The following is an 18,287-nucleotide window of genomic DNA, read 5'->3' as shown; positions in this document are numbered from 1 at the left end:
TACTGTTCTGGTTGTGGAACTCCTTGGTTTGTCCCAAAATTTTGGCACCCTAAATTTTACATAGTGCAGTCCTTTTGACCATAGGGCCCAGGGTTCTGGGCAAAAGTCATGCACAATAGAAATCGATATAGTACAGTTACTCCCAAGTAAAGATATGTTTTTGGGTAGTTGGCTAGCACTAGTCGGCTGTACCTGTGCCAAAACTCCAGTATTTCTCCTTCTATAGGTTGGCCTCAAAATTATTTTTAAGTGGTGAGCCAACATGTTTTCACCACTTTTATTGCTATGATGGATCAACTTTTTTTTCTCATGGCGTCTTGTACCTCTGCAGCAGACACCATGAGCAATATATTTAAAACGTCGACTCAGAATAAAACCAAACTATGGAATCGCAGTGTATATATAGAATCGTGATGCATATAGAATGGCAGTCACCGGAGGCTGGTGAGGGGAGGATGACTCCTAATTGCGGCAATGGAGTGAATGGAATGCCATCAAACACGTTTGATACCATTATCAATAAGCTGTTCCAGCCATTACTATGAGCCTGTCCTCCCCAATTAATGTGTCACCAACCACCTGTGATTACAATACATTGTATTCCACCTAAGTATTTTGATATCTTATTGTGAGGTCCCTGGCAATTCCCAGTCCTACTATAGGGGTGTATATAGGGACTATATTGAATCTGATCTTTTGCCTTCCAATTTATACCGTACCACCTCCATATGTGGATCTCAATCCTGATACAAACCCAATCTGCCATATGCGACCTCTGATTGGGTGCTGAGATCTTTTTTTTTTTTTTACTGTTTTACAACTGCAGTGGTTTGGCCCTGCCCACTCCCTCTAAAAGTGCTTAAGAGGTCACAGAGGTTCTGTCAATGACAGACCGTTTTAGAGACAAGGCTCTATATCAGGTTCAGGGTATGGGTCCATTTCATTTCTAATGGAAACTCCCATTCCTGAGCGGTTTCTCTGGTCAATGCTTATGGTGACTGGGGTTCAGTGTGGCTCAGTTGGTAAGTGCGTCACAATAGAAATTCCAAGACAGTGAGTTCAATTCCCAAAGGTATTACATATAACGGTGCTTAAGTTATGCACTCTGACACTGTGTTTTGTATGTCCCCACTGTCAAGAGAAACTGTTTTCCTGGGGTATAAAGGCCTGGGTCCTCTTCAAACAGGCCCACTGTAGCAAAGCGTTTAGCTATGGAAGATTGAAACTAAAACCTGTTCTTACTGGACAAGTTCAGGTAGCACTGTACCTCTGCTTTTTAAAACGTTTCTCCCTACTGAACACGACCCAGCTCTGAATTCTGCCAGAGCTCAATTAAAACCCACTACTCACCGAGGTGAAGAAAGAGTTAATGAAAGATGCAAGAACAGCAGGAGTAGGGACCGTTCTGTCTCTGAGCATGTGCTGCTGTCCTGGCTGATACTGCAGGGAAGGAAAATGTGTCAATTTTCATTGGACAGTAGTCCCCTCCGGAATGGTGAATGAGCCTGTAACTGACGGTCAGACGATGTCCTGTTTGCGGATGGTGATTCTTCACATTGACCGTTGGTCCTGAGGTACATTTCCATGGAATCTACAACCGTGGGCGACAATCTCCCGGTAAGATGTGCGGGTTGATATAATTGTTGTTCCACTTTACTGCCTACTTGAAACCGCACAGGACAGGGGTTAGACTAGGCTACAGGCTGTATTTTGGTCATTCTGACATAGGAATACAGTTGATTAAATTCATTGTTTTTTTTTTCAACTCTGCTGCCCCACTTGACGCGCTGTCCATGGGGAGGACAATATGAATAGCACATATTTCCCGCGGTTATAACAGTTTTCGCGTTTCCCATTATTTGTATGTTTTTCCTATAATATTAGCCATTTTTATGCTCACTGATACATGTGAAAAATGTGTACTATTGGCATAGGCTACTGTAGGATAGCCTAATATAAATGCAGCCCAAGCCATCACATGAGCAATCAATATTTGATTTGGGGGGAGTAGGCAAGGTATAGCCTAGGGCTGGCACAATTACCATATAACCGTATAACCGAAGGTTATGGATGAGAAGTCATGAACTAAAAAAATTAAGCATTCGGTTGAGTCCGTTTCTGCGGTAACATGGACCCCTAACAACGTGATGAAACTTTGTTGCTCCTTAAAGAAATGTAGAATGTTAATTCAAATGATGTGTTATCTGATGTGACTCATGCAATGGAATGTATTTGTAATGTCAGTTGAGTTGAATCAACAAATCACAGCACATATTGATGGGTACACTTCCTGCTTTCACTTTCTGCTTTGCTCCAATGGGTACACTCGCAATAGCTGCCAGAAGCGTGTCCACTCGTTATGCTATCATTGACTTGAATGGGAGTGCCTGTTCTATTCGTTTTATTTACAGTGCATTCTGAAAGTATTCAAACCCCTTGACTTTTTCCCTATTTTGTTACGTTACAGCCTTTTTCTAAAACACACACCTCTACATAAGGTCCCACAGTTGACTGTGCATGTCAGAGCAAAAACCAAGCCATGAGGTCGAAGGACTTGTCCGTTGAGCTCTGAGACAGGATTGTGTTGAGGCACAGATCTGGGGAAGAGTACCAAAAAATGTCTGCAGCATTGAAGATCCCAAAAAACACCGTATTTTCCATCATTCTTAAATGGAAGAAGTTTGGAACCACCAAAACTCTTCCTAGAGCTGGCCAAACTGAGCAATCGGAGAAGGGCCTTGGTCAAGGAGGTGACCAAGAACCCGATGGTCACTCTGACAGAGCACCAGAGTTCCTCTGTGGAGATGGTTGTCCTTCTGGAAGGTTCTCCCATCTCTGCAGCACTCTACCAATCAGGTGGCCAGACGGAAGACACTCCTCAGTAAAAGGCACATGACAGCCCGCTTGGAGTTTGCCTAAAGGACTCTTCAGACAATGATAAACAAGATGCTCTGGTCTGATGAAACCAAGATTGAACTCTTTGGCCTGAATACCTAGCATCATGTCTGGAGGAAACCTGGCACCATCCCTACGGTGAAGCATGGTGGTGGCAGAATCATGCTGTGGAGATGTTTTTCAGCGGCAGGGACTGGGAGAAGAGTCAGGATTGAGGGAAAGATGAACAGACAAAGTATAGAGAGATCCTTGATGAAAATCTCCAGAGTGCTCTTGATCTCAGACTGGGGCGAAGGTTCACCTTCCAACAAGACAACGACCCTAAGCACCCTTTAAAGACAATGCAGGAGTGGCTTCCGGACGAGTCTCTGCATGTCCTTGAGTGGCCCAGCCAGAGCCCGGACTTGAACCCGATCGAACATCTCTGGAGAGACCTGACCATACCTGAACAGCAACTCTCCCCATCCAGCCTGACAGAGATTGACAGGATCTGCAGAGAAGAATGGGGGAAACTTCCCAAATACAGGTGTACTAAGCTTGTAGCGTCGTACCCAAGAAGACTCGAGGCTGTAATCACTACCAAAGGTGCTTCAATAAAGTACTGAGTAAAAGGTCTGAATACTTATGTAAATATAATATTTCAGTTTTAAATGTTTTATACATTTGCGAAAATGTATAAAAACAGTTTTTGCTTTGTCATTATGGGGAATTGTGTGTAGATTGGTGAGGGGGAAAAAAATGCAATCCATTTTAGAATATGTCTGTAACGTAATAAAATGTGGAAAAAGTCAAGGGGTCTGAATAATTTCCGAATGCACTGTATATGGCGGCACATGCAGTCGGGTGTGGAGGAGAGGAGATAATGTGCCAAAAAATCGAATAAAAAGGATTATTACTGGCCAATTACTGTCCTCCAATATTCCATGACTGGCACAGTCCTATATGGCATCAACATTTCTCCCACTATCAGTGGGGTTGCCGCAGTGAGGTTATTTGAGCTTGTCACAGTTTCAAAAGTGAGAGAGAAGGGGCATCCCCCAAATTAGTATCTCTATGGGGCAGCCGGCACAGTGATTCTGCAGTAACGGTAACTCCTCTCTTGGGCCTGCACAAGGAGTCGCAGCCAACCTGCAAGCCTTATTTACACACCCTGTTCCCTGTGTATTGTGATAAAGGGAAATCATTATTCACTCCAGATATGCACATGTGAATCTACTACAGAGTTAACAAAATCTTAACAAAGTCTTCTCCTCTCAATTTGAGCATACAGATTCCTAATCCCAGGGACATGACAAAGATGTCCGGGATTAACTCCACATCCCCAGGGTCTTTCATTAAAATTGAGAGAATTAAAGAAAGACCACAGATTGTACTTTTCTGTAAATCATTGAATTCCAGATTTAACTTGGATACAGACAACACAGTAGGCCTACCATGTAATGAGAAAAACCCATCCACATTTTTGCATCTACCTATGGAATCTTCATAATGCTTTTTGATATACCTCCAGGGGATCGGTGTCCCTCCCACGGGACGGTTGAGCTAACATAGGCTAATGTGATCAGCATGAGGTTGTTAGTAACAAACAAAAAATTCCAGGACAGACATATCTGATATAGATTAACAAGAATTCAAGATTTCTGCCTATCTGCACTGTCCGATTTACAGTGAAGGAATACCATGCTATTGTTTGAGGAGAGTGCACAGTTATGAACTAGAAAGTTACAACATTTTGAACAGATATGGAATGGTTCATTGGATCATTCGAAAACTTTGCATATACACTGCTGCCATCTAGTGGCCAAAATCTAAATTGCGCCTGGGCTGGAATAATACATTATGGCCTTTCTCTTGGGTTTCAAACGTATGTTTTTTTCTTTGTATTATCTTGTATCAGATCTAATGTGTTATATTCTCCTACATTCATTTCACATTTCCACAAACTTCAAAGTGTTTCCTTTCAAATGGTATCAAGAATATGCAAATCCTTGCTTCAGGTCCTGAGCTACAGGCAGTTGGTGAAAATGGAAAAAAAGGGTTGGATCCTTTTAACCATAGAAGAGTTTGCTCAGTCAGTCCAATGCTAACACACAGGGGACAATGGGGGAAGTCTGACCCGAGTTAAGCATGCGTAAGTGGAACGTAATTCCTTTTTTATGCACTTTTCTCTCTACGTGTATTCTGATGACCTTGAACTTAAGCATGGGAATAGCATGCTATGCACCTGCTATTCGTTTTGGGGTGGAGATCAAAGAAATAAAGGTGTGACGGATTCTGAAGGTGTAGTGGTCATATTCTGACTTTGACTTAATTCCTTCCTGATTCCACCACCTTTATGCGTGATGAAACAACTGATTAGGTTAAGCAACCTGTCATCTAGGCCTCCTTAATTATTTTCAGATAGATAAAACACCATTGTCCATGTACTGTAATTTACAAATTGATAAGAGCTAGGTAAATTAGTAAACCGTTTGAATAAGGGAATTGTAAGTACAAATGACAATTGTTTTAGATCTATTTTACCTTTATGATCGCTGGAGACAAATGTGAAACCAGTCATATGGCATAAAACTGAAGCATATCAACATCACCTATTCCACAGTTAAGTTTATGAAATGCTGGCTTTATAACCTTGCAGAGATTACATTTGGAGACCCAAGCTATAGGCGTCTGTAGCCATGCACAAATGACAGTATAGCTCCAAACCTACCGAGTTGACTCTTGATTTCTAGAATGTTTTAATTTTACTGTATGTGTAACCGATGTGAAATGGCTAGTTAGCGGTGGTGCGCGCTAATAACGTTTCAGTCGGTGACGTCACTCGCTCTGAGACCTGAAGTAGTTGTTCCCCTTGCTCTGCATGGGCCGTGGCTTTTGTGGAGCGTGGGTGTCAGTTGTCTATGTGTGCAGAGGGTCCCTGATTCGGGGACGGACTAAAGTTATACTGTTACATATGCCTGGACTTGTCACTGTATTTTTAATCATTTGGATCATGTTAAAGATGCACTTTGAATAGTTTGCTTCATTTCAGTTTGTCACGTTCTGACCATAGTTCTTTTGTCTTTTCTCTGTTTTAGGGTTGGTCAGAATGCCCACTCAGCTCACGTCCTATTTGTTTTGTCTAGTTTGTCTATTTCTCTGTTTGGCCTGATATGGTTCTCAATCAGAGGCAGGTGTTAGTCATTGTCTCTGATTGGGACCCATATTTAGCTAGCCTGTTTTGTGTTGGGTTTTGTGGGTGGTGGTCTTCTGTCTCTGTGTCTATGCACCAGATAGGACTGTTTCGGTTTTTCCACATTTGTTGTTTTGTATTTTGTAGTGTTCATGTTTGTTGTCTTTATTAAACATGTTGAACACTAACCACGCTGCATTTTGGTTCTCCTCACCTTCAACGGAAGAAAACCATTACAGAACCACCCACCAACCAAGGACCAAGCGGCGTGGTAACAGGCAGCAGCAGGAGAGGCAGCAGCAGCAGCAGCAGGAGAGCCAGCACTATTTAGAGACATGGACTTGGGAGGAGATCCTAGACGGGAAAGGACCCTGGGCACTGCCAGGAGATTATCGCCGCTCCAAAGAAGAGCTGGAGGCAGCGAAGGTGGAGAGGCGCTGGTATGAGGAGGCGGCGCGGCTGGAAGCCCGAGAGTCAGCCCCAAAAATGTATTGGGGGGGAGGCACACAGGGAGTGTGGCGAAGCCAGGTAGGAGACCTGCGCCAACTTCCTGTGCTTACCGGAGGGCGAGAGAGACCGGGCAAGCACCGTGTTATGCTGTGGAGCGCACGGTGTCCCCAGTGCGGGTGCATAGCCCGGTGCGGTACATACCAGCTCATCGCCGGGCTCATCGAGCCAGGTGCCATGAAGCCGGCTCTGCACCTGGTCTCCAGTGCGTCTCCTTGGGCCGGCGTACATGGCACCAGACACGCTGGTGTCTCCGGTTCGCCTGCACAGCCCAGTGCGGGCTATTCCACCTCGCCGAATTGGCAGGGCGACCGGGAGCATTCAACCAGGTAAGGTTGGGCAGGCTCGGTGCTCAAGAGCTCCAGCGCGCCTGCACGGTCCGGTCTATCAAGTGCCACCTCCACGCACCAGCCCTCCGGGGGCAGCCCCCCGCACCAGGCTGTCTCTCCGTCTCAGCCCTACAGGTGCTCCCGCCTGTCCAGCGCCGCCAGCGTCTCCCGCCTGTCCAGCGCCGCCAGCGTCTCCCGCCTGTCCAGCGCCGCCAGCGTCTCCCGCCTGTCCAGCGCCGCCAGCGTCTCCCGCCTGTCCAGCGCCGCCAGCGTCTCCCGCCTGTCCAGCGCCGCCAGCGTCTCCCGCCTGTCCAGCGCCGCCAGCGTCTCCCGCCTGTCCAGCGCCGCCAGCGTCTCCCGCCTCTCCAGCGCCGCCAGCGTCTCCCGCCTGTCCAGCGCCGCCAGCGTCTCCCGCCTGTCCAGCGCCGCCAGCGTCGCCCGCCTGTCCAGCGCCGCCAGCGTCGCCCGCCTGTCCAGCGCCTCCCGCCTGTCCAGCGTCGCCCGCCTGTCCAGCGTCGCACGCCTGTCCAGAGCCGCCAGTCAGCCAGGATCCACCAGAGCCGCCAGGCCATTCAGCCAGGATCCGCCAGAGCCGTCAACCAGCCTGAGCTATCTCTCGGTCCTGAGCTGCCTCTCGGTCCTGAGCTGCCCCTCGGTCCTGAGCTGCCCCTGAATAGTTTACTTAATTTCAGTTTGTCACGTTCTGACCATAGTTCTTTTGTGTTTTCTTTGTTTTAGGGTTGGTCAGGACGTGAGCTGAGTGGGCATTCTATGTTGTATGTCTAGTTTGTCAATTTCTATGTTTGGCCTGATATGGTTCTCAATCAGAGGCAGGTGTTAGTCATTGTCAGGAGAATAATCAAATTTAAAGAAGGGGCAGGCATAGAAATAGTGCACATAGAAGAGATATTTATTTTATTTTTTATTTAACTAGGCAAGTCAGTTAAGAACACATTCTTATTTTCAATGACAGCTTAGGAACGGTGTGTTAACTGCCTTGTTCAGGGGCAGAACCACAGATTTTTACCTTGTCAGCTCAGGGATTTGATCTTTCAACCTTTTGGTTACTAATTAAAACGCTCTAACCACCTGGCTACTTGCCGCCCTACTTGCTTTCAATGAGTGACAGATCTATAACACACATTTCTATGTGCATTTGGGTGGGTTGCCCAAAATGTTACATATTGCAGCTTTAAATATTAGCCACTATGGTAGGCCTACTGAATCAGTTATTTCCACCTTAGTGTTAGTTTCCTTACATTTTGCATCATTACATTACATCTTTGGTTTACCTTTCAAAGAAAACATGTAAGGAACTTGTCAAGTTTGTGCGGTTGTTCCTGAGGATCCCTAGCAATAGTAGATCACAGTTGCGCAATCATTTAGGACAGGTAGCACATTTGAGTCATTATGGGAACGCAGACCATATGTAGCAGTTTAAACCTTTAAACCTGCCTACTGGAGCGTTATAGGAGCATTTTAATCCCTCGCTGAATCTTTCTCTCTCTGTTCCATCAGCATCACCCGGTTATTTTTATATAATCCACCCAGCAATTTTCTCTCAGTGGATGACTCTCACAGTCAGACTGACCTGATCACCAGTTCATTCCTTCTGCATCACATCTCTGTTGGTGTGTAGTAGTATGTATTAGAGCAGATTTTAGTGCTATTTTTGGCCTGTTCTTACACCCTCTGAGCCCATTGTACAGAAGCAGGTAGGGGTCCCAGGTGGCAGTGGGACTGAGAGTGGGGGCAGTGCCAAGACCCAGTAGGCAGTCCAGAAGTAATTGCTTATGAGCTATCTTTCCTATTTATCTGGACCTAGAACCCAACACCTCATGCCAGGCAGCACACACATAGAATAACCAGAACAGATCATCATGATCAATAAAAAGCAGTGACAAGCCATTAAACTGTCCATTGATGCCAGTGAGGGAGCAATACCGAAACTGACATGACAACTGGGAGGTGGGAGAGGACCAGTGGTGTAAAGTACTTAAGTAAAAAATACTTGAAAGTAGTTTTTACTCCATACATTTTCCCTGATACCTAAAAGTACACGTTACATTTTGAATGCTTAGCAGGACAGGAAAATGGTCTAATTCACACACTTATCAAGAGAACACCCCTGGTCATCCCTACTGCCTCTGATCTAGCTAAACACATGCTGAGTTTGTAAATGATGTCTGAGTGTTGGAGCGTGCCCCTTGCTATCTGTAAATTAGAAAAACAAGAAAATGGTGCCACCTGGTTTGCTTAGTATAAGGAATTTTAAAATTATTTATACTTTTACTTTTGATACGTAAGTGTATTTTAGCAATTCCATTTGACTTTTTATTCCTTCGACTATTTAAAACCAAATATTTTTTTTACTTTTAGTCAAATAGGATTTTAATCAAATTTACTGGGGGACTTCCACTTTTACTTGAGACATTTTCTATTAAGGTATCATTACTTTTACTCAAGTATGACAATTTGGCACTTTTTCTACCACTGGAGAGGACCTACAACAAAAACAACATCATCAACAACAACAACAACACCCAACAGTTCCAGCTCACCACAGTGCCTTGCAAAAGTATTCATCCACCTTGGCATTTTTCCTATTTTGTTGCATTACAACCTGCAATTTAAATAGATTTTTATTTGAATTTCATATAATGGACATACACAAAATGAAAAAAATAACTTGTTTCAAAAAATTAAATGGTGCGTGCATATGTATTCACCCCCTTTGCTATGAAGCCCCTAAGTAAGTCCTGGTGCAACCAATTACCTTCAGAAGTCACATAATTAGTTAAATAAAGTCCTCCTGTGTGCAATCTAAGTGGCACATGATCTGTCACATGATCTCAGTATATTTACACCTGTTCTAAAAGGCCCCAGAGTCTGCAACACCACTGAGCAAGCATCACCATGAAGACCAAGGAGCTCTCCAAACAGGTCAGGGACAAAGTTGTGGAGAAGTACAGATGAGGGTTGGGTTTAAAAAAATATTCAAAACTTTGAACATCTCCACGGAGCACCATTAAATCCATTATTAAAAAATGGAAAGAAAATAATAATATGGAACCACAACAAACCTGCCAAGCGAGGGCCGCCTACCAAAACTCACGGCCCAGGCAAGGAGGGTATTAATCGGAGAGGCAACAAAGAGACCAACCCTGAAGGACCTGCAAAGCTCCACAGCGGAGATTGGTGTATCTGTCCATAGGACCACTTTAAGCCGTACACTCCACAGAGCTGAGCTTTACGGAACAGAGGCCAGAAAAAAAGCCGTTGCTTAAAGAAACAAATTAGCAAACACGTTTGGTGTTCGCCATAGTGCATGTGGGAGACTCCCCAAACATATGGAAGAAGGTACTCTGGTCAGAATAGTTGTGCATGCTCAATTTCTTGATTGTTTCACAATAAAAAATGTTTTGCATCTTCAAAGTGGTAGGCATGTTGTGTAAATCAAATGATACAAACCTCCAAAAAAATAGGAAAAATGCCAAGGGGGTGAATACTTTCGCAAGCAACTGTATGTCAGGCTTTAGCTCTGGGTCAAGCTGGGCTACAGAGGCATGCTAAAGGGTGTTTGGGTGTGGATCAGATGACACTGTGGTGGTAGGGACGCTATGAATGTTTTAGAGGCAGCAGGAGACAGATGGGGAGGGAGCGGAGAGGAACGGGGGCTATGGGGTTTGGGGAGAGGGTATGGGGTGAGAGAGGGAGGGAGTCAGTGGGTGAGCGAGGGAGAGAGGGGAACTAGAAGGAGCTCAGGGGCATTCAAGGGAGCAGGAGTTAGGATCCAGTGGGGCAAGACGGGGTGAGAGAGGGAGGGAGGCAGGAAGAGTGTGAAGGTGAGGGAAACAGGGTTGCGGCAGGTCAGTCCAGTCTCCTGGCCCATTTGTTCCTTGTTAGGAAAATCCTCATTAGCCTGGCTCTCTGCCCACTTCGCCAAACCAGCATCTGCTCTTCAAGCCAGTTCTTACTGTACATGGTCACACTCACAACCTCTCTCTGATAGGATTTAATTGTACTATTGTATTACGGTTGGATGTATAATCTTCAAATCAAAATCAAATTTTATTTTGTCACATGTGCCAAATACAACCTTACAGTGAAATGCTTACTGTCAAGCCCTTAACCAACAATGCTTTCAGAAGTTAAGAAAAAATAGATAAGTAAAAAAAATAGACAATAAAAGTAACAAATAATTAAACAGCAGCAGTAAGATAACAATAGCGAGGCTCTATACAGGGGGCACCGGTACAGAGTCAATGTGTGGGGACACCGGTTAGTCGAGGTAATATGTACATGTAGGTAGAGTTAAAGTGACTATGCATAGATAATACACAGAGTAGCAGCAGTGTAAACTAGGGGTCTGGTTAGCCCTTTGATTAGCTGTTTAGGAGTCTTATGGCTTGGGGATAGAGGCTGTTAAGAAGCCTCTTGGACCTAGACTTGGCGCTCCGGCACCACTTGCCGTGCGGTAGCAGAGAGAACAGTCTATGACTAGGGTGGCTGGAGTCTTTGACAATGTTTAGGGCCTTCCTCTCACACCGCCTGGTATAGAGGTCCTGGATAGCAGGAAGCTTGGCCCCAGTGATGTACTGGGGCGTACGCACTACCTTCTGTAGTGTCTTGCGGTCAGAGGCCAGGCAGTTGCCGTACCAGGCAGTGATGCAACCATTCAGGATGCTCTCGATGGTGCAGCTGTAGAACCTTTTGAGGATCTGAGGACCAATGCTAAATCTTTTCAGTCTCCTGAGGGGGAATAGGCATTGTCGTGCCAGCTTCACGACTGTCTTAGTGTGTTTGGACCATGATAGTTTGTTGGTGATGTGGACACCAAGGAACTTGAAGCTCTCAACCTGCTCCACTACAGCCCAGTCGATGAGAATGGGGGCGTGCTCGGTCCTCCTTTTCCTGTAGTCCACAATCATCCCCTTTGACGATTGTGAACTACAATCTTGACTATTATGAAACAATTGTCTCCTTTTACTTACTAATATTTACAGAACTATATATACACTGAGTATGCCAAACATTAGGAATACCTTCCTAATATCAGAACAGCCTCAATTCATTTTGGCATGGACTCTACAAGGTGTCGAAAGCGTTCCACAGGGATGCTGGCCTATGTTAACTCCAATGTTTCCCACAGTTGTGTCAAGATGTCCTTTGGGTGGCGGACCATTCTTGATCCACACAGGAAACTGTTGAGTGTGAATAACCCAGCAGCGTTGCAGCTCTTGACACAAGCCAGTGTGCCTGGCACCTACTACCATACCCCAGTCAAAGGCACTTAAATCAATAAGGGATCATAGCTTTGACCTGGATTCACCTGGTCAGTCTATGTCATGGAAAGAGCAGATGCTCTTGATGTTTTTTACACTCAGTGTTTCTTTTTTAGTGACTGTTAGCGCTGAAAGTGTTCAACCTCTTGTAAACTGGTTCCATTTTCCAATGTGCATGTGCCAGTCAGTAGGCCTATGCAGTGGAATCGAACAGATTCAGACATACTGTAAATACTATAGAATCTTTATATACTTTAGGCTTTCTGTCAAAACCAATGGGGCCTGGGGACGAGGTTATATACTATGACGGAGTGGTTGAGAGATGGCATCCCTGTTAGGGCCTCTTGACACTTGATACCAGTGGTGCTTGCTGCCTGTGTCTGGCCTTGCTCCCGTTATTTATATAGTCTTTGGTCTGACCTGGGGATTTACACTGCAGAAAGCAAGGGCACATTATGCACACAGATCATGGGGGGGCTATTCTAACTCTCTCTACATGTGAAAGCATTGTGATAGTCTGACCCCCGATACCACTTGTGATGTAATGGCATTGTGTGGCTGATACAACATTCTGATTGCCGAGGAGTGAAGTTTTCTCTAGTTACAGATCCACGACAAATCCTAACCTTAACCACTGGTGGGGGAAATGCGAAACTGACCCAAGATCAGGCTCTAGAGGCCACTTCAACCTACTCCTTTATGATCAGTCGTTGATTCTCACGGGTTCTAATATTGCAAACTGACATGGAAAGAAATGCAAGCTGACGTTAATTCAAATGTCAAGTGGTCAGTTTAAGACCTTGTACCAGCAGCCAACAATGTTGGAAGGGATATCTAAGAGGCCTCAAGTCATCTGAAGGTTAATCATTAGCAGTCTGTGTAGTTTCCATATACTCTTAGAAAAAAGGGTTCCAAAACAGTTATTTGCAGAGGGATAGGGTTCTGTTTTGATCAGAAGATCCCTTTTTGGAAGGTAAAGGTTCTACCTAGAACCTTTAACATCCTGAGAACCATTTTTGGGAGAAAGGGTTCTTTGATGATTCTTTAGAAGGCAAGAAGGGTTCTACATAGAATCATATCTAATATTTCCCAGCATGTTCTATTGCAGGGAGATTTTCAGAATTGTTTATTTTACTATAATATCAGTATTTTTGCATGTACATTGATGGTTGATACATTTGTATGCTACACAAAGATAAGTAACACAGTTTTCTAAACAAATCCAATCTGTTGGATTTATTGCACCCGTTACTGAGGTGGATGTTCCAGTTTAAATGATTGGGTTAGTCTCAGTATTCAATCTTCCCTACTCTGGCAGCCATTTGGAGTGCAGGTTGCAGTTGATTAACAATTCCATTTGTTGGATATCCCAGTTCTGTCTGGCTTCCTATAGGAATTACACATCCCTTTACAAGCCAGCAGGCTTAGGTTATAAATAGGGCCTAAAAAAAAGGCCTTATGATATTAAAGGCTAATAAGGCTGGTGGAATTCTTCATAGAGGGTTCTGGGAAGAACCGTCCAAAGATAAAAGGGTTCTCGGTAGAACCCTTCATAGAGGGTTCTAGGCAGAAGCCTTCATAGAGGGTTCTAGGTAGAACTATGTACAGGTCGTTCTTTGAAGAACCCTATATAGAGTGCTCTAGATAGAACCCTATGCAAAGGTTTCCCCTATAGGGACAATTCAAAGAGGCCTGTATGATTCGACTTAGCACCTTGTTTTTCTCTCTAAGAGTGTAGTATTGCCCTTATGAAACACTTTCCTTTGCCCCACATGCATACGGTAGGCATTTGACGTAGCAGAGGTACTCCAGCTGTCTATCTCGTTCTATAACACCAAACTGACTAACTCACTTTTCTGTCCTTTCTCCCTTACAGACCTACACTGCTCCTCCACTAGATAAAGAGCGAGGGGCGGTCACCATGGTGTAACGGCTGTCGTTGAACTAGACCTACAGTATGGCACGCCAAACCAACCATTAGACCAAGAGGAAATCCTTGTGGTCTGAGGGCGACATTTCGGCCTCCGTCTCTCAGGCAGGACTGCCTTATCACGAGGGCGTAATTCCAAATCGCGTCCACCGCAATGGCAACCCCGGCACCCCCACCAGCGCCTCTGACGGTCCTGTCTCGCTGGTACCTGTACGCCATCCACGGCTACTTCTGCGAGGTCATGTTCACCGCCGCCTGGGAGTTCGTGGTCAACCGCAACTGGAAGTTTCCTGGTGTGACCAGTGTATGGGCTCTGCTAATCTATGGGACCTGCATCCTCATCGTGGAGAACATGTACCTGGCCCTCCGAGCTCTCCGATGCCCCGTGCTGCTGCGATGCCTCATCTATACCCTATGGACGTATATCTGGGAGTTCAGTACAGGGCTGTTGTTGACCCAGTTCGACGCCTGTCCCTGGGATTATTCCCATTTTCAGTATAACTTTATGGGGTTGATCACAGCGGAGTACGCCCTGCCCTGGTTTTGTGCATCTTTCATGACGGAGCGACTGGTTATACGCAACACGCTGCGGTTGCGGATGGACAGGGACAGGGTGGAAGGGGACCAGTCGGATGCAGGCGGGGGAGGAGGAAGGAAAGTGTGGGGCGAACAAAGAGGAGCCAACTGCTATCTTAAATTGGACTGATCAAAGAACAAGGGAATTTCCTCATTTGGGGAAAGTCCGTCCTCAACCCTCGCACCTCTGCCCTCTCTCTTCTGTGACCTGGAAACGCATAAGTGGTCTCGTGGTCGAGGAGTGTGTCAACTTGTTAGTAGAAAAATGGTAGCCTCCTTTTGGCAAGGAAGCACAAGTGTATCATACCTGAGTCCTTTGCGGAAGAGTTTTGAAATCTGCCATACCCGCTTTGAATCAGCAATTTTTTTCTCAAAGGAGAAAAGCATGCAAACATTTAAAAACGATATGCTACTTATCCTTTTATCTACAAAATGTCTTGTACGACTGGCTACAGTTGTTTTCATCACTCTATACAATTATTTGGGGATTCCACCCTTTAAAAGTCATTTGCTTGATGACTCATGATTGGAGAAGGAGAGTCTCATTTCATACAAGTGTATTTTCATCCACATTCCCTCTCCTCGCCACCGCTCCACGATTACCTTGAACCTTTTTCAAAAGGAGGCCAGAGAGGCTGGAGGAGGGAGGACACAGGAGTTGAGCAAATCCAATTGAGGAAAGGCCAATCTGAATCACTCTGGAATCCTACTCAAGCACTAAAACATTGTATGGAAATGTATAACACATTTTTTAATACGAAATACACAAGTACTGTATTTCTGTATAGCTTCAAAAGCAATCTGAATAAGGTGCTATATGCAATATGTTCATAATTGATTGTCATGGAGAATGATTTTCTACAGTTAGTGATAACCCACAATATTTGTAAATGCATGAGGGAGGTGTTTGGGTTCTGTATGCAACTGTAGTCTGTTTACTCATAAGCTATTTGCCTATTGAGAAATGAGGTCTCAGGTAACTTACTCAACAAATTGTGTGCTATTTCTACTGTATATCTGTTCGAATCAGGATTTCTGATTTCAGGATCTCTGATTTTCACGTGATGTAATCATTCACTATTAGCCAAGGACGTTGTCACCACACTGAAAGAGCTGCTGCTGCCGCCTTGTGGACTTGACATGATACTGCATCTGAAAGTGTCATCTGAAGTCTCAAAAATAGGACTACAGGAGCTGTATTCCTCCCAGATATCTCTTTGGTTTTTCCCTATTAATGGCCCTTGCTTTATGGCCTCTGGCACTGTTTTGATGATGCAAAATAATGTGGATCTCAAACCACAGAGTGGATTCAAAAGCAATACATTAAAGGCCCAATGCAGCCGTTTTTATCTCAATATCAAATCATTTCTGTGTAACAATTAAGTGCCCTACCGTGATCGCTTTCAATTAAAATGGTCCAAAAAAATCTTTCTCTTTCTTATTGGTTTATCAACTAATTTACCGCCTAGTGATGTCACGATGGAGGGCCAGAACTCTATCCCACCAAAACAGACAAAAACTTCAGGCAGTCTGTTCAAGCATATCTTACACTAAAAGGGCATTATCATACTTTTCACAGTATTATTCCAGTCTCGTAGTGTGAATATATATATATATATAAAAAACACAGGATATCACATTTTTGACTGCATTGGGCCTTTCAGCAATGATTATATGAATCCTTGACTCAACATAGAAGTCTGTAGTTTGACTACCGTCTACCAGTATATAACTTTGTGCAGATAATGTTTTTATTCAAAAATGCACAGCTTTTATTTCCAAAACGCTATGTCCACTAATTATTCACATTTGTGTTTTTTCATCAGAAATGATTGCTTATGGGTACCTTCATGTGTGTGTAAAATATTACTGTTCTCAAATGTTTTTATTCATAGATTTGTGTATGATTTTTTTTGTTTTTGTTGCAAAACTCTATACGGTGAGTGTTCAAAACAGGAACACCTTCCTAATATTGAGTTGCACCCCCTTTTCCCCTCAGAACAGCCTCAATTATTTGGGGTATGGACTCTACAAGGTGTCGAAAGCGTTAGAGAGGGATGTTGACTCGACTGCTTCCCACAGTTGTGTCCAGTTGGCTGGATGTTCTTTGGGTGGCGGACAGTTCTTGATACACACGGGAAACTGTTGAGTGTGAAAAACCCAGCAGCGTTGCAGTTCTTGACACACTCAAACCGGTGCGCCTGGCACCTACTACTGTACCATACCCCATTCAAAGGCACTTAAATATTTTGTCTTGCCCATTCACCCTCTGAATGGCACACACACGCAATCCATGTCTCAATTGTCTCAAGGCTTTAAAATCATTATTTAACCTGTCTCCTCCCCTTCATCGACACTGATAGAAGTGGATTCTACAGGTGACGTAACAGGGATCATAGCTTTCACCTGGATTCCCCTGATCAGTCAATCTTATGTTCCCTATGTTTTCTACACTCAATGGAATGTTTGTTTCCTGTGTATTTGATCGTGATATGTGGTTGTCTCATGAAGCGTTCTTAAGATGAATGCACTTGGTGTAAGTCCATCTGCTAAATGACTAAAATGTCAAATGTAAATGTTTTATATACAGATCTCTTATTACTGTATAGAATCATTTTCAACAACATTTGTTTAAATACAGTGCATTCGGAAAGTGTTCAGACCCCTTGACTTTTTCCACATTTTGTTACATTACAGCCTTGTTTTAAAATTGATTAAGTAGATTTTCCCCCTCATCAATCTACATACACTACCCCATAATGACAAAGCAAATACAGGTTGTTAGAAATGTTTGCTAATTTATACAACAAAAACAACTGAAATATCACATTTACATAAGTGTTCAGTCCTTTTACTTAGTACTTTGTTGAAGCACCTATGGCAGCGATTAGAGCATTGAGTCTTCTTTGGTATGACGCTACAAGCTTGGCACACCTGTATTTGGGGAGTTTCTCCCATTCTTCTCTGCAGATCCTCTCAAGCTCTGTCAGGTTGGATGGGGAGCGTTGCTGCACAGCTACAGTTGAAGTCAGAAGTTCACATACACTTACGTTGGAGTCATTAAAACTCGTTTTTCAACCACCACAAATTTCTTGAGAGAGTTCCAAACTATAGTTTTGGCAAATCGGTTAGGACATCTACTTTGTGCAGGACACAAGTCATTTCTCCAACAACAGATTATTTCACCTATAACTCACTGTATCACAATTACAATGGGTCAGAAGTTTACATACACTAAGTTGACTGTGCCTTTAAACAGCTTGGAAAAGTCCAGAAAATGATGTCATGGCTGTAGAATATTTTGATAGGCTTAATTGACATCATTTGAGTCAATTGGAGGTGTACCTGTGGATGTATTTCAAGGCCTACCTTCAAACTTCGCTTGACATCATGGGAAAATCAAAAGAAAGACCTCAGAAAATAAATTGTAGACCTCCACAAGCAATTTCCAAAAGCCTGAAGGTACCACGTTCATCTGTACAAACAATAGTACGCAAGTGTAAACACCATGGGACCACGCAGCCATCATACCGCTCAGGAAGGAGACGTGTCTCCTAGAGATGAACTTACTTTGGTGCGAAAGTGCAAATCAA

General features: G+C 44.1%; 1 protein-coding gene across 1 annotated transcript; it reads left to right on the top strand.

Annotated features, from left to right (window-relative positions):
• The first annotated feature begins 44 nt into the window (after positions 1 to 44).
• On the top strand, positions 45 to 16,834 carry tmem229b (transmembrane protein 229B). Its single transcript, XM_024436976.2, has 2 exons — positions 45 to 1,617; positions 14,065 to 16,834. Exon 2 carries the CDS (start codon positions 14,273 to 14,275, stop codon positions 14,822 to 14,824), a length of 552 nt encoding a protein of 183 aa, XP_024292744.1. The 5' UTR covers positions 45 to 1,617; positions 14,065 to 14,272; the 3' UTR covers positions 14,825 to 16,834.
• Positions 16,835 to 18,287: the final 1,453 nt, after the last annotated feature.

This window comes from Oncorhynchus tshawytscha, linkage group LG11 (genome assembly GCF_018296145.1).
Source record: "Oncorhynchus tshawytscha isolate Ot180627B linkage group LG11, Otsh_v2.0, whole genome shotgun sequence".
Taxonomy (NCBI): domain Eukaryota; kingdom Metazoa; phylum Chordata; class Actinopteri; order Salmoniformes; family Salmonidae; genus Oncorhynchus; species Oncorhynchus tshawytscha.
Note: the sequence above shows the minus strand (reverse complement) of the source record. Positions and strands in the feature narration are given on the sequence as shown.

What these genes read in the sequence shown, in the direction of transcription:
- tmem229b (XM_024436976.2), top strand. Translation starts at nt 14,273, where the DNA reads ATGGCAACCCCGGCACCCCCACCAGCGCCTCTGACGGTCCTGTCTCGC.